The sequence below is a fragment of the Paramisgurnus dabryanus genome, chromosome 20 (genome assembly GCF_030506205.2).
Source record: "Paramisgurnus dabryanus chromosome 20, PD_genome_1.1, whole genome shotgun sequence".
NCBI lineage: Eukaryota > Metazoa > Chordata > Actinopteri > Cypriniformes > Cobitidae > Paramisgurnus > Paramisgurnus dabryanus.
The window spans coordinates 21,472,610-21,489,624 of record NC_133356.1 but is presented as its reverse complement, the minus strand read 5'-3'; the positions used below and the strand labels follow the sequence as shown (position 1 = coordinate 21,489,624).

The following is a 17,015-nucleotide window of genomic DNA, read 5'->3' as shown; positions in this document are numbered from 1 at the left end:
TCTTCAAAAAAATTACACAATAGAAATGTTGTGTTTCATGTCTATGTTGAGTCGACGAGAGCTTCACAGACCCTCTGAGTGTGTTTGTGTGCTGGGTGGAGTGGAAACCCTTGGTCTGCACCTCTTTAACAAACATCATCACAGCATAAACCCTCTCACACATACACAATCATGCTTACATTTAAGTCAGACTTGTGTCCACTTTTGTTGGGGGACGCAGGGTGTATGGTGTACCCCCCCAAATTCAGAAATATCCCCCACACCCCTCACAGGCTGCAGCACCACTGTATTGTCTGAAGGGCCGAGACGGGGCGCTTGTAGCCGCCTGTTTTCTGCGCGACTACACAATGGCTGCCTTTTAAATGAGAAAGACAACTAAAAGAAAGACGACGTCATTCCTCCTGCCTGCTGTTTTCACCTTTTATCCGCTCAACCCTTGTACTTTATTCTTCTTTCATGTAGGGCTTCACGCTTTTTCATTCTTTACATCTTAACTGTTGGCCCTTTAAATGCAAACTTTTTGTTTAACTTTATTTGTTTTATTATTTAGAATTTTCTTTTATAGATTTAATGTGCATAGGAGCCTAAAATATATTTGTCAGAAATTAACATTTTAAATAAGAAACAATACATGGACAAATTTGACTTTTAGTATATAAAGTATATGAATACATAAAATGTAAGATTTGTAAAAATGTGTTTAAAAAAAAAATGCAGCATAAAGATAAAACAACTTATGCAAGTCAATTCAGCCTACTTTATTGTGTTTTGACTTGTGATAAGTTGACATAACTTATAAAAACAATTAACTTAATTTGTTAAGGTAAAGTAACATAAAAATATATGTTGGTTTGATATCATTTTATGCAAGTCAAATCAACCTACTTTTTTGTGTTTTGACTTGTGATAAGTTGACATAACTTAAAAAAACAAGTAACTTAATTTGTTAAGGTAAAGTAACATAAAAATATATGTTGGTTTGATATCATTTTTACAGTGTCAGTGTAATTTTCGCAACTTTTTAAAATTTAATTTTTTCAGCAATTTCATGAACTATGCTCGTTCATTGTTAGTGTTAGAAATGAACCTATTAAAAAATTAAAAGCAATTTTTGCGCCATTTTTACCTTTATAATGCCTGCAGCATAAAGTTAAAAACAAACTTGGTTATGCAAGTCAATTCAAGCTACTATTTTAAGTTTTGTCTTGTGATAATAATAAAAACAAGTTGAAATTGTTAAACTTAATTTGTTAAGTTAAAATAACATAAAAATATATGTTGATTTGATATTAGTATCTAAACCCATAATTGTATCACTATGATATATGAAATGTAAGATAACAGATAAACACAAGACAATCACTACATTCTAAAATATCTAAGTCCTTTTTGCACTTAACCCTGGTAGATTTAACTTTATGAAACACGTCTGCTGTAATTCCTCTTCGAAAGCCACTACGTGGTGCAGGCACAGAGAAAGGCCACCCAAGATTAAATGGTCCTCTTCCGGCCCGAGCCACTTTAATCTATATATTTCGAACAGATCATAGAGCATGGTGAGACACCCAACAGTTGTTTCTGTGGGCAGAATAAGTCATACCTCAATATAACATCGACTGCCCTACCCATGCCACGATCTGCTCCCACTAACTTCTGCACTGGAGCCACATATAGAAGCTCAAGCTGGTAATACACTCATCATGTCGAGCCCACTACCCTTCGGCACAGCCAAATGTTTCCACAGCTGCCCCTTTTGTCTCTGCTCCTTGAGTAAACAAAGGACAGATACAAATTAATGACCTAAATTCATAGCAAAAAAATGGCAAAGAGAAAAATGTATGTTCCAAGGCATAAACTGCCTTTCCAAGCCAGATGTTTTGTTCAGATTGGTATGTGGGTGCAAATATAGCCACAAATCGAAAAATAAAAAAAACATTAACAATCATGCACTACAAGTGCACATTCTGAACAATATTATCTAAAAATAACTTTCATAAAGACTCAAGAAAACAATAAAGCCTGCGACTATTCATACTTCCACAATATTACAAAAAAAAGATGAAAGGATTTTAAATCCATAAAGCAATTGAAGACTAAACTGAATCTTGCTCCTATTATAAGGAGGTGGTGTGTATGTGTGTGTATGTTTGGGGTGGGGTGCAGGCTTACGCACAGGACCATCTGTGGCGGTGGCCTGTTGAGCAACGCTCGCCGACTTAAAAGTGGTCAGCCCTTAGTGCATCTCTAGGCCAGGTTTGCCGAACAGCGAGACATTAGATAAAGCTGATTTGTTTGCTGGAGAACTGTACTTGAGGAGATTTGGAAGCAGGCGGTGTGTATGTGTGTGAGGAGGAAGGCAGGGGGAGGAGCTGGTCTTCATACAAGCTGCTGCACATTTTCCCAGGTCCAACCCACGCCTTTACTGGAGCACCAGCCAGACATTTAAGCAACATATACACACGACCACGTACACTTACGCTCACGCACACACACACGCGTTCATCCGCACAATATAGTCAATCCACAGACCTCACGCGCTGGAAAACATGTTTCCACCCACACAAACATCTACTGTAAATACAATTATTGAAAAACACAGACTCACCGATATGTACACTCTAAAAATGCTGGTCGAAAGGGACAAACCCATGGTATTGGGTTAAATTAACCCCCCAAAAATTTGTGTTGAAAAGATTACATATTACATCATATATTAAATTACAACCCAAAAGATTTTATCTATTAAAAAAAATTAACCAGCATTTTTTAGTGTGTAAATCTTCATTTTTTCATAAAAGATGGCACAGATCAAAGACAAAGGTTCTTATAATTTATTGCAGTTTGCACACAATTTAAAAATTTCACCAACAGCACACCAAAAAGTACAAAACTAAACAGCCTCATAATTTACTTCCCTTGAGAAAATGAAACATACTATGATTGTCAAAGCTAAATGTCTAAATCCATAAAAAGAACAATGTCAACATAGCAAAAAATCTCAGAAGGGAAGCAATTACATGTGAAGTAAAATCTTCGTTTTCAGACAGCGATTGTCCTTGAATTCAACAGATATCTTTCTTCAAATCTATTCCTCCCCAATTCCCTATTCATATCCACTAAGTCTGAATTTGACAGAGTTGTTCTTCACACTTGGGTTCCTGGGTTTCAAGTAAACTAAAGGGGTGTCTAATGTAAGGATATGCTTCATTATTAGGCCATTTCACAGCTTCATTTCCATTGAACAAAAGAAAAAAACATCCAGTATTCCAGCGTTTCCAGTTTTCACCCTCTGAGTTTAAGCTGATAACAGTAGTTTAAGGCGGTCAAGTACAATAGTAGAAGCCAACATAAAACAAAGAAAAGGAAAGCATAGAAAAACAAGTTGACTTTTTCTCCGTCACATTTTAGAGTGCAAAAGGTAAAAGTACCGCCGTGCAAAAAGCCACGAGGAGCGTGGGCTGTTGGCAAAGCTCAACCTTTTCACTAGCCGTTGCACCGGTCAAATATATGGCTGGCAGGACAGTTCCTGAGGCCTGTGCGCACACTTCTGTCCAGCCCGAAACGTGTGGAGCCGCCAGTCCTCTTTAACTAAACCAGTTTAAAGTGACTGATCTACGACTACAGCACTAACCCATATACATTTTTCTTTTTTTTTGCTTTTTATTTCTCTAATTTTGTAAATGAAAGTGTGTTTGTGAAACAAAACAAACCAAAAAAATAGTTTCACTGAATTTTACATTTTGAAAAAAAAAACTTTAATATAATTTTTGCAAATTAAATGATTTTTAAAAAGAATAACAAATAAAACATTTTCAGGATAAACATTTTTCAAAATGTTGCAAAAAGTTTATTTTACATAAGCGATAACCACTCTTTATGACAATCAGAAATGTATAAATCTTTTTTTTTTATGTAACAAGTCAATGTTGCAGTATTTAATTTAGGTTTATAAATTTCATAAAGGCCTCTTTTGCACATTATTCTAATTTCATTAAGCTTCAAAGGTGCAACCAACCTTTCCAAACACAATCCACTCAGAAATAAAAGATTTGTGCATTGAACACACAGCAGTTTGTGGATGCCGTTTTAAGATCCTTCAGCTTTCCCTACAGATGTGCGCTGATGAGGACACCCTTAACAGAAGAGCTTTACCAAATATGTCTTCATGGCATTCGAATCTAAAGCAAGTGCCAATGGAAAAGATAAATAAATAAATTAGAAACACAGCCGACATGATTCAAATGACGACAGCCAGTAAACAGGACTGAGACAGACAGCAGTTGAAGACCCAGCTCTAGAAGGAGCAGCGCGTGAGGAGACACCAACAGGAGCCACGTTAGCTTTCGAAACCAAAATTTGCGTGTGCCCCTTATTGACCCCTGAATCGCTTTGTGTGTGTAGATACTGCAGCCCAAAGTCAGTGCATTTCCACAATCTTCACATCCTACCAGAACCCCCAAATTCATTCTCTAATGAAAACTTAAATCTACCAACGAATCAAATGAGATCATTAAAAAATACACTCTCTGATGCAAAACAACAACGAAAAAGAGTAAGTTAAATAAAATTCATGCAATTTCTACAGCGGTAATATTAAAGGTTTTTTTAACAGACAGTTGCCCTGACTGTACTGAATCAGTCAATTACAGTGTACAGCAATACAGCAAGTCACATCTTTTTCAATATACAGGTCAGACATCATGCAACAACAGATTCCGTTTTAAAAACGAAAAATCTTCAAACACTACAGAAATCACTAGAAATGCAGCCCATGTAAAAACCAACCTCAGTAGTAAACGTGTGAGCGACTGCAACTAAAATTCAAATCAATGACAAATCTAAGAAAGGATACAAAAATGCGATAACTGATATGAAAAAGGAGGCTGTACATTGCATGAGTGCCTTTTTTGTCTTCCATCAGTCAAGTTTCCTACGAGTTCAAAATGTACAAGAGCTTAAGTAATGCGAGCTTAGAGCTTCTCTGTGCAGAGACTTCCTTGTGGGATTTAAAGGACCGACCCGCTCACACCTCTGTGTGTGTGCCTGTGCATGAATACACACGCACGCACAACCACGGCCACGCATCAGGTATGACATTTACATATTATAGTAGTGCACTATATATACTCCAACATGAGCTTGATGTGTACAGGTAAATATATGAGCGTAGTACCCGTTTAGTGTGCCCTTATGTTTATACTCCTCTTGTCTATAACCTGAAATCTTATGGTTTTCATGGCAGATGTTCCTTTTGAAATTTTAGGAGTGTATACAAATAAATTATATACAGTTTCAAATCCCAATCATTTTCTATCAAATGTGGTTACTGAGACCAGCACCTATATTTCATAAAAACCTAAAGAAAGAAAAAAAACAGACCCTAAAGAGACCAGAAAAAATATATATATATATTAAAAGAAAATCAGTAGTAACATTTTCATGTGCTAGTAAAGTGCAATTCGACAAGATTTGCAATGTACATACAAGAAAAATGACTGATTCAGACCCTCTGCCTCACACTCTTACCTTTACCTCTCTGCCCCAAAAATGCCACTCAGATCTCTCTGATTAATTTAACACGCAAACAGTCTGCTAGAATTTAAGCTTTCATTTCCACAGTTCTTGAGAACTATCCTCCAGCGCCCAGTCTCTGACAGTGGGTAGACTGAGTGCCTCGCTTTTGACCGAAAGCGAGTTGACCAGTTCGCAGTGGAACTTGCGGATGTGTCGGTACAAGTCCCCTGACTGCGTGAAGCGCCTCTCGCACCACTTGCAGGCGTGCGGCTTCTCGCGCGTGTGTACGACGGCGTGCCGGCTCAAGTTGTGCGAGTACTGGAAGCTCTTGCCGCAAGTGGTGCACGTGTAGGGCTTTTCGCCCGAGTGTGTCCGCTCGTGGCGCTTCAACGTGTACATGCAGGAGAAGGTTTTGCCACAGATAGAACAGGTGGGAACGTTGACATCACTGGCTGGCTTAGCCCGCACGCCTTCCTGCTCGCGAAAATGTGTGCTGAGGTGGATCTGCAAGATGTGGGGGCTGGGGAAGACCTTGTTGCATAAGGGGCACATAAAGATCTGAGTGTGTGGAGCCCCCAGCATGCTGGAGACGTAAGGCAACAGAGCGCTCTCGACTCCCGCAGCCTCGTGCGCTCGCTCGTTCTCCCCTCCTAGGACGTCGGGATCGCTGTCGCCTCCTTTATCCTCACGGTCCAGCTCGCTGGCCAGCGAGGCCTCGCGGAGGGCCGAAAGGTGAGCCTCCAAACCCAGTCTCCGCTGTGCGACGAGGCTGACGTGGGTTCCGTTGGTGCTAGGCGGTTCCTTCACTCCGCTGTGCTCCATCTCGTAATCTCCGCTCACCAGCTCCTCATCATCCGAACCCGTGTCCTTCTCCACCTTCACCTGAACCAGCGCGCTCTGCAAGCTGTCTGGAGTCACTGAGCTGCAAAAGTACGGGTTGCCGGCCACGGTCTCTCCGGGACCTCCACCCAGGCCTGACTTCACAGAGAGGTCAAGCACACAGTCCGCATCAGCGGAGATCCTCCGAGAGGCCACGGAGCGACGGGACAAGGAGCCGGTTGAGCTACTGGGGCTGCCGGTAGGGGATTTGCCAGTGTCGGGACCGTGCGTCTCCGCCTCCCTGGGGCTAGTGGTGGGAGATGCTGTCCGATCTGAAGGCAGACGCATCCACATGCTACCTGGCGCCTGAGGACTGCCCCTCTTGTTTTCCATATCTTCGTCATCGCTGTGCATCAGGTCGGCGGTGGCCGGCCTGCCTGTGCTTCCACCCTCGGAGAAGCTTTCTACCTTGTCGGAGCAACTGGAAGCATCTTCCTCCCGCTTGGTGCTGTCCGCCTCAGCCGTGGCCTTCTGCTTGAGCTTCTTTTTGCAAACCTTGACGATGTCGTACATGTGGAGGAAGCTTGCGGCGGCCAACACATCCTCTACTGGAAGCGATTTGAACTGAAGCTTTCCTTCGTACATGAACTCGAGCAGAAGAGCGAAAGCCGGGGCCGTGACAATGTCGCTGTTCAGATGAACAATGTCCCTTTTGTCTAGCTGGTCCTTGTAAAAGAGATGGAAGTACATGCTGCATGAGGCCAGCACTGCGCGATGGGCTCGAAACTGGGCATCGCCGACCAACACGGTGGAGTCACAAAGGAAACCCTGATGCCTCTGCTCGCTCAGACACTGTAGCAAATGTCTGCTGTGGTCTGGAAACTCCATGCTGTCTTCATAACCTGCAAAAGACCGCAGATGTTAGTGAGGCTCGATAGAACAACAATTGTTTTGTCTGCAGCTCTATGTGGAACTTCTCTCTTTCCCACCCGCTCTTTCTCTCTCGCGCTCCATGCACACAGACATACTCTCACACTCTAATTCTCTCTCTCTCTCTCTTTTTCCCCAATCACCCTCCCTCCACCCCTGTGGGAACACTGGGAAAATGTTTAGCACTGCCCTAACATAAAAAGATTACAAAAAAACACATTCATAAAAAATATTACATCACTATTCATATTACACAGATTTTCTTGACCTCACTTGGCCATTTTAAAGCGTCCGACAGCGAACTGTCAAATTAAACCTTTTAATTCAGCACTTAAAATGTTTAAACCCATAAAAACCTGGGTAATTAATTAAAAATTTTAAAGGATTTCAGTATCCCTTTTGGAAATGAAATCCAAATGTAATTTATCATCCGTGCACATCCCCTCGGAATGATTTGAAGTATAATCAGATGTGTGATGTAATGAGCTGAAGTCCTGATTCCACAGATGCCAGTAAGAGAATCTTTCCTGTTTTTCCTCTCTGTGTTCTCCTGGAGCAGTTATTTATAATAACCCACTTTGGCCAGGACGCCAAGTATAGGTAACAGGCTTACAGGTACACAAACAGCATCATGAATGCCCTGCGTAAGTATACTAAGCACCATGATCTCTTAGGTTACGACAACTCGGACAGCAAAACATAGATGTGATGTGCGTAATCAAATACGGCTGCTTTATGAAAAAAAAAATGCTACAGGATTACAAAGACAAAATAAAGCAAAATAAAATCACACCTGTTACCCTCGGAGATAGTGCCTGTCTAGAAAAAACGGGCGTCATGTTCAACCAGCGGACTTAAACGAACTCATTTGAATCTTAGTTTAAATCTGATTGGAATACCAAGCCAAGTCCCCCCACGCTACCCCGAAACAGCGTTCAGACCTTCATTAATGAGGGGCTTATAGGCGAATAGGGGGGGATAACAAACCTCTCGCCAACCCTCTTCTCCCCTTTCCCCCTCCCCAAATCTTTGGAGAAACGGAACATCCTCCCCAAAGAGGCGGTCTACAGCAGATTTACAATACAATCACTTTAAGTGCCTCGTAGTCCACATCAATCCTAATCCTTAAGATGGCTAAAAATAAAGATTGCAGGACAGCTCACAAGGTAGCTGCGATCAAATTAGGAGACTGGGAGGACAGAAAGGGACGGAGAAGGAGGCTTATGAACATCTGATCCAGCTGACTGAGACCATATGGCAGCTGCTGCCCAGATAAAGAGATTAAGACTAGGAGGAGTGCGATTACAGCTGTCTAGCCAATTCAAATCTGCAAGTTCTAAATTAGTCCTTACAAACTGAAAAAAAAGGAAAGAGTTGAGCAAAAGCTTACCGAAGGGACGCTCCGGACGTTTAAATAAACTTTACAAAATTGCTAATTTATTGCATTATTTTTACTCACCATACTGTATGAGATTAAGAATTTCGTTGGTATGGACGGACAAAATCTTCCCCTTTCGTTATTTAAAACAAATTATATCAGCAAAGGCAAATAACTCTTTAAAATAAATTTGCCTATTTAAAGATGAAAGTAAATTCAACTTCACACATGTAACTAAACTACCAACGCTAAACAGCAACAATTTTCTGAAGCAAGTAACTGCTAACCAAGTAAACAAACAGAATAATGAAAAGCTTGCCTGGAAACCTCTTCATCATGGCAACAAAAAGTGTCACTTGTCCCCAGCCAGGTTACGCTACACCGGCACAAAATCCTTCACTTCCCATTTCACCCAGCACTCGCTTAGCTGATGGCAGACGTGCAAAAAGACTTAACGAAAGACCGGAGAGACTATGACTATCCCTATAACAAAACACATCCCGTTGCCCGGACCCCCCGGTACAGTACCTGCAGTACGCATCAACTTGATTAAGTCCACTGTTGTGGTAGCGCCGGCTGTTACTCCCTTTACAGAATCAATGAAAGGGTAGAGGGAGGTGGAGAAGAAGAGAGAGAGAAAATCAAACTGTGAGGGACAGATGCAAAGTGGAGGAGATGTTGGAGGGGAATGCGATGCCTCCTCCTGCACACAGATCCGCACACACACTAACTCGCAGTCTGTGCGTTAGAAGAAAAGACTGGGGGATGGCAGGCTGTCAGCTGCTCTGACATCATGTTCAGATGGAAATGCTACCTCCAGCTGTGCTCCTTTTACTGCCATATGCTGCTCCTCTACACTCTTGCCACCAGCCTCTCCTTTATACAACTTTGTTTCTCTTTCGATCCCTTTAAAGAAAGGGAGGAACGGAGGTGATTTTCACGAAAACCAGCCAATTCCCCCTTTGCTTGTGATCTCCCAGCGAAGAAGAACTTGAAAATGGGTCTCAAAGACGACACATTTCTTTCTAACCTAGTTTCCTGCACTGAGAATTTAAATACCCTCAAGTTTTTCCTCTCCCCCCTCTCCTTCCAGTAACCATAAACAAAGGCCAGCACAGCACATTTGCAACTGACAGATCCACGCAGCTGATATTGTTTTCGACTTCTTTATGGTTCACTGGCCGCGCCATTACCGTCATTCATTTTCCTAACCCTTTGGACAACTGACAGAGGGGGGAAGAAATAAGAAACAATGGGAACAATCATACAGGCCTTAGAAATATGCTTCAGACAAAAGACACAGTATATTCTGTATGGGGCCAAGTTTGACTTACAAGGCTCTTTTATTGGTGAAAGTGTTCCGGTCAGGTTTGTTTTTATTTGCAAAAACTTTTTTTGTGGGAGCAAAACAGTTAGTTTCCTGTTTAACGTAAGTATCACCAAAACAAAGATACGCAGTATAATAAACTATGATAAACACGCATCTGTTATCAATATTATTATTTAACAGAATTTATTGTTTTAAACGCAACAATAAAGAAATAAACCTAATTTCTTTAAGAGTAGCAGAAGAATGAATCTGTCAGGTAGCCTATAGAGGAAGCGCAAACGAACATGTAGTAGAATACACTTGTGCTTATGCACGGGCGCAGGACTTTTAAACAACTTTTTAGAAACGGTAAAATATGTATTTTTATGATTTGGATAAATATTACTACTTGTATCTATATATCAATTTTATATTTTAATTTACACTCATAGTTCAAAATGAAACTATAAAAATAACCCCACGCGTGCTGTTTTATACTGTAGCACGTCAAAGTGCTTACTTGTTTTTACGTCGTAGCAACTTCTCTTGAAAGACTTATCTGATTCGTGCTAAGTTTAGCCATTTACTTATTTACTTTGTAACCAGACTGCGATAAGTAATTAATAAACACAAACTATAGTTGCGCGAGTCCACCTCGTCCTCGAGACTGAAATGACATTCAAGCTACAATCAAGCTACCGGATCACAAACACGCATTCAACACAGCCGACGACTGCATCCCGACCCCGTACGTTCAGGAAAAGCTAGCTTGTGTGGCTAACAATAAAAAGTAACCATTCAACCTGCGGTGTCACATTTATGCAGCAGGCCCGCGATGCCATGGCCGGGTAACGCGACGCGCTCGTGAGCAACTCGTTCTGTGCGTGACGGCAAACGGTGGCTTGAAAAAGATCGTTACTTTTCCCCATAACAATCCGCCCCGTGCCTCAAGCCCCTTTCATCTCGTTAAACAGAAGCTCGTATCACGGCTACTTACAGACAACAAGGTCCAACGTCTTCCTACTTCCTCTGTCAAATCCTCTCCGCAAGAAAAATAACTCGATCGACTTTCAACAGCTTTCCATAACAACCTGCAGTGGCAGGAAAGACGGAGCAGGCGCGCGGAGAGACGCGAGCTGCGGCAGCCAGATGTTTCCGAGCTGTTGCTACTCAACTCTCCTGTAAAGAGGAAGCGCTTGACTGGCAGCGCGCAAGCCAATGGAAGAGACGAGAAGAAAGCGAAGGCAAATTGGAAGCTGCCGCTGAGGGGGGGCAGAGGGAGGGATGTCTCTTGCTCGGCGTAGGTTGACACCAGGCAACAGTGAGAAAGCAGAATAAAGGCCGAGCGAGAACTGGTTCCTCCAGCAGACTGGCGCAGCGCGAGGGACATTGCGCAATGTTACGTGGGTACTGTAGTCACGGGTCAGGCAGCGGTGAAGAACAGGTGCAGCGTAACTTCCTCCAGTCACACTGGAAGCGAGAGAGATATGTGGCACACGGATGAAAGGACTTAGAAGTGTTGTCTTTTCTTGAAGAATAGAGGCATGTGCATAACAAAGGATTTAAATGTTTTAAATGTTTAAATGTTTTTACAGTAAAATAAAAAGAAATAGCGGAAAGTAAACCACTGCAAATTAAGTTTTTAACAGCCATTCAAGGGGCGAAGATCAAGGTACTTGGAATATTGCTTATTTTACTTAGGGAAAATATTGCTTATATTATATTATTTAAAACGTTTAATAACAACAACAATACTACTACTAATAATAGTACATATTATAGTTAATAATAATAATTATTATTATTATTATAGGCTAATTATTATTATTATTATGTCCTAATTTTGCACTTCCAGATGTAATAAATTCAAATAGCTCAGCTGCATTACCTGCATTGGTGTTAAGGCAAAAAAACTCTTATGCACTTCTCACAAAACTAATTTCTATAATTTTATTTATTTTAATTGACATATATTATAATGTAATGTGCCGTGTCTGCTTACAAAAAGCCTGTGCTGTCGTTACCGTCATTTTGGCTACTAATGAGACAACAACCTACGGCTATTTCGCCATTTAAAATAAAAATTAAGCAACCTCAGTTACCAAAAATCGTGACGTCATGGTTGTATTAAAATAAATAAGTAAAAAAATATAAGGATTAAAATATCCCAGCGGCTCGTATACAGGTGTTGTATAAGAGTGGAAAGCGCGCGTCACAGGCGTCAACAGGTGAGCAGGTTTGCAATGCTAAGTATGTGCAATGGTCCACAGATGCGCCACGTTCACTCAATACCTTGTGAATACAGTCACGTGTTTGCCATATCTGGCTGCTAAACTGCAGTCCGCCCATCAGCATCCACGGTCCCACACTCACGCCGTGCATTCGTCCCAGTAAACTAATTGGCGTTACTAATACATTTCAAAACAAACCAATGTCCTACTGGTACTGGAATCTTGACATAATAACATTATAATTTAATGCAAATAACGGCCTCATTAAGCTGATGTGTCAAATGAGTCCAGGAATAGAGCAAGTTTGTGATGTTTTTCTTTTTTTTGCCACCCAACAATCTACTCCTTGTTTATATTGAAAATTAATGATATCAAACGTTATCCTAAAAAAGTACGTTTTACTTTAATCCAGTACTTTTTATGAGACTGAATATTTACTTTAAATGTTTTTAATAAATCTATGATCCTGTTTATATTCAAAACAAAAGATTATTGACCACTACTATACAACTATACACATGTAGTGCATTAATAACGAACACTTTTCATGCGTAAAATATGTGTTTCAAAACCAATAGCACACCTGTTGTGTCTCTGCTCCAGTATGATAATCAACAGGACTTTTTAATCACATTTATTTTTGGAGATGACAGTCCCATTGAATATGGCTGTGCCATTGGAAAAGCAAAGCTGGTGTTTGAAAGTGGAGCTCTCCCCTTCTGTTCAGATTAAAGTTAAAAATGTTAAGCCCCCTCTACTTTACAACTATATCAGCATGGTTCTGAAGAGGCATAGAAAAGTCAGTTCACTATAGGAATGATAATACAAATGATCACTGTTTGATTTCCTCAACAAATGTAATCAGTACTTTCACATTCCCACCTCTTGAGGTCAGTGTGGAATCCATGTTTGTGATTAAATACTGTATGTTAGCTCAAACGTTTTATGCATTTCTTCTTTCACAAACCTATACATCAAACATAAGGAGTAAAAAGCAAGCATATAATATAGTAAGGACTGAAACAATGAAGAGTGGCTCTATAAAAGTGGTTGTACACACTCCTCATAATTATGCTAATAATTGAATTGTTGCTTTGAGGCAGGAATGCCATGTGGACGTGTGCTAATAGACAGGCATAAACAGATGTTTATACACTGACCTTTATGATGAAACCATGTCCAGCCACACAGCTGCACTGAACCTTTAGCTGACTGAAAAAAGTGTACACTAAAGCAGGGGTTAATCCACTTTTTACAGATGTTATGCTGTGGGACACATTGTCATCCTAGCATGTAGCGACTGACTTGAAATCACCTGAAAATCACCTTGGCAAAATTACCTATATGCTCCCCAGCTGATTTGTATCTACTGTCCCTTACCAATTTGACATTATGCTATATATGCTATATTGTCTGACCTACTGGACATTATAGTATGGAAGACACTCAGAAACTGAAAAAAACTTGCAAATTACAATGGAAAAAGTCAATTTATGTCAAATTTGCCATAGTAGCAGAATGAAATATCAGTCTCAGACTCAGAGTGTCACCCTTATTTCACACCCTACACAGACAGGCAACAACAGAAAAACATGCTCCCTTGAGACAGTACGAGCTGGAGAGATGAAGCCCTATCATCAGATGGCCAAACACACGGTCTCAGGTTGTCTCAGGAGAACGGTAGGATTGTTTATCTGGAGCCGAGTCTATTTTCTCTTCTCCTGGGACTCAGCAGCAGCACGTCACCCAGTGAACACAGCACACAATTATTATACCTCATAATAATTAGCATTTAATGAAGCACCCAGCCATATGGAGGAATCTGTCTTAAACTGGTGAAAACATGCTGATAAATGAAGGTTAATGCTGTGTGATAAATAACACAGCTGGGGAAGGACTATTGCTCTGTGCTGAAATAATAACATGCAGTGTGTAACAAAATAAATCATAAGTTTATGAGGCATTTGCGCTGCACAACAGTCGGTACGCATCCCCAGTCAAAATAATACGCAACATGATTGAACTTGGCAAGAATAAGAAGACAAAACACTAGGAAAGATAAAGTTGAGATAATATTCGCAAATATTTCTGTTTTGTTTTTCAGGGATCGCAAGAGATTTTGGAGCAGGGAGACACAAGAGTTTATCAGTGAGAAAATGTGCTACATTATGGCTTTTTGGGGGTATTTGGAGTGACAAAAGAAAAGCTCATATTTCATCTCTATCAATCTGATATCGCATTGAATTAGAATTGCTTTAAGAAAATGCCAGTGCATGCAAGACAGCATAAAGATTAATGGTAAAAGCAAGGTTGGAGTAGATTGTAGGCTTTGGTTGCGTGTAAATAAAATGCTGAATCAGAGTCACATTGTTGTTGTTCTAACATTTTCCTTGCAGTTTGATCAGTGACTGCTCAAATAAATCAACAGTCTGTGTGCTATAATGGCATACTATACAAATGGTGAAAGTGTGTCAAAACTAATCAGCATTTAAAACAAATCCTGAAGAAAGAAGAACAATTATATTCAATATGAAAAGTGTAATATTCCATGCAGTTCAAAAAAACGATGATGATGACATCATCATCATCCATGTGCATTATAATTTTAATTATTAATTTTATAATGTATACATTATGGGAAGGCATCATGAGAGATTTGTATCTTAACCTTAAATTTACAAAAGAAATAAACCATAGATTTTAAATTATCAAGGAAAAAAAGGAAATTGAATGGATTCTATAAATTGAATGGACTGGGATTAAATGCACTTTAAAACATACACAACAATTTTAACTTGATTTAATAAGTTATGTCAACTTATCACGAGCCGAAACTTAAAATAGTAGGTTAAATTGACAAGCAAAACCAAGTTGTTTTAACTTTGCAATATTTTTTACAGTGTTGGACTTTCTGCAAATCTATTGACATTTTCAAGAACAATAACTTTTTAAGTAAATAATTCATGACCTACCTGTCTGACGTGCAACCCTCTTATTAGTCAGAAGAACAGCTGTTGTTTCCCACAGCTCACCCAAAGCCTCTGGAGGGGTGCATCTGTTAGGGGTGGGGGGCACATCCTCTAGGGTTCAGACATCAGGGGAAACTGCTGCATGTTTAACTTGTTTATCCACAGATGGTGGAGAAAAGGCAATGTAAAGAAAGCTTTAGTTTGAATTCTCAATTTGGTTTTCAAGCAAATTCAATCGACATGCATGCACAAGATCTAATGGCAGCAAACAAGATGTGATTTTGCATTTTGGTTGAATCATTTGTGGAAACACTCCCAAATATTGTTGTTGGTGTAGGATAGTATATGGGTTGTGATTTCAAGGTCTGATACACACTCACATCTGCTGCTTAATCACATCTGTCTATAATTGAATCTGGAGCAGTGCTAGGTGCACTATACAGCAAGCCTGAAAATGCATTGCTTGAAAACCCAGATGCTCAGCAAGACTCCTGATTATATGGATTAAGACAGATGTGCAAGCATTATCCCTGTACATAATGTGTCCAAATTGTATAGCTGGCAAATATTCATTTGGCATCCTTTGTCATCACTTAAATCTCTTTATCTTAATAGTCAGTTGTATTTACATCATACTGCTTGACAGAGGTAGCTGACAGTAGATTTCTTGTAAGCATTTTATTTGGCAAAATGAGTGAGTGCAGAGTCATAAATATTTTACAGTAGGTCTTTATTCTGGTAGAGATGGACTTTAAATTTTAAATGTGTATGTCTGCTAAAAGTTATTTTTGTCCCTTTAAGTTAACTCCATTAAACACATTCTTTATTATCTTTACAGCATTTTCAAAGGTATTAAAACGCGTATCCTAAAATGCTTTGCTCCTGAGACCTGGTTTGGACTAAGCACTACTCCTCTCTGATTCTCAAGCCTATAGGGGGATGTGTTTTTCTGGGGAAGGTGGAACACAGATGCGCAGTAGCTCTTGCATTGCTGGAAGACGAGATGGCTGACTACCTTTTGGCTTGGAGGCACCATTAACCAATTTGCTATCCAGATGTCCATCAGAGAGCAGCGGCCAGCTTTGTGCCAGTCTGAGCAGTCCAGGCACATACATCTGGGCAAGACCATTATATTCACAGTCTCAAATTCAACCCCCACACACAATCTGTTATTTTTCCATCTTAGTATCCAACAGCATGAGCAGGAGAAATTTTTATGGGCGTATTGGTTTAAAGGCCTAATTTTTGTGGTGAATGTTTGCAAATTCAAAATATTAACTGAATACATTTTTTTAATGGTAGTGGTTAATTTCCTTCATATGTGGAAGACAACTGACCAACAAATGATCATTTGACCACATTTCCAAATGTTCCTTAATAGAAAACCATTGTAATATATTGAATAAAATGTATAGAAGTGAAATAACACGTTTTTATTCGAAACAGGGCAAAAAGAACCATTGTCTTTGCATTTGTATGGTTTGTTTCATCTTTCAACAAGTGAAAAACACAAAGACTTACTTGTTATGTTTTACATAAATAGATTTGCAGCTGAAATTCTAGGAAACCAAACAGAAGCAAAGATGAACAATTTTCCCATTACCATTCAATGCCGCGGTTCGCCTGATTGATGATACCTGCACCAACACTGTGTGTACCTACCACAATCGCAACCTCTGCCAGTGCGAACATTTGCCTTGTGGCACCAATTCCCAGGAATGCCTAACCTGTGCCAGCTGTTGGAGACATGCTACCTGTGCCAACAGTGGCAGGAGCTGCCCACCACATCATCTGTTCCAGCGTTTCCATCTGTAGCATTTGTAGCGATCCTCCTCTATCTGCATCTGGACCCTCTAAAGAAAGTC

The 17,015-nt window shown here is 40.2% G+C and overlaps 1 protein-coding gene across 4 annotated transcripts; it reads right to left on the bottom strand.

Moving 5' to 3' along the window:
• Positions 1 to 2,817: 2,817 nt before the first annotated feature.
• zbtb18 (zinc finger and BTB domain containing 18) lies at positions 2,818 to 11,482 on the bottom strand. 4 transcript variants are annotated; one of them, XM_065296996.2, is made up of 3 exons: positions 10,948 to 11,482; positions 9,170 to 9,227; positions 2,818 to 7,235 (listed from the first exon to the last, which is right to left on the bottom strand). In XM_065296996.2, the coding sequence occupies exons 1-3, from the start codon at positions 11,338 to 11,340 to the stop codon at positions 5,608 to 5,610; spliced, it is 2,079 nt and encodes a 692-aa protein (XP_065153068.1). In that variant the 5' UTR covers positions 11,341 to 11,482; the 3' UTR covers positions 2,818 to 5,607. The 4 variants fall into 4 exon arrangements, with proteins under 4 accessions (XP_065153068.1, XP_065153071.1, XP_065153070.1 ...); XM_065296999.1 differs by lacking the exon at positions 9,170 to 9,227 and having other exon boundaries at positions 10,948 to 11,085; XM_065296998.1 differs by lacking the exons at positions 9,170 to 9,227; positions 10,948 to 11,482 and adding an exon at positions 8,961 to 9,163.
• Between the last annotated feature and the right edge of the window lie 5,533 nt (positions 11,483 to 17,015).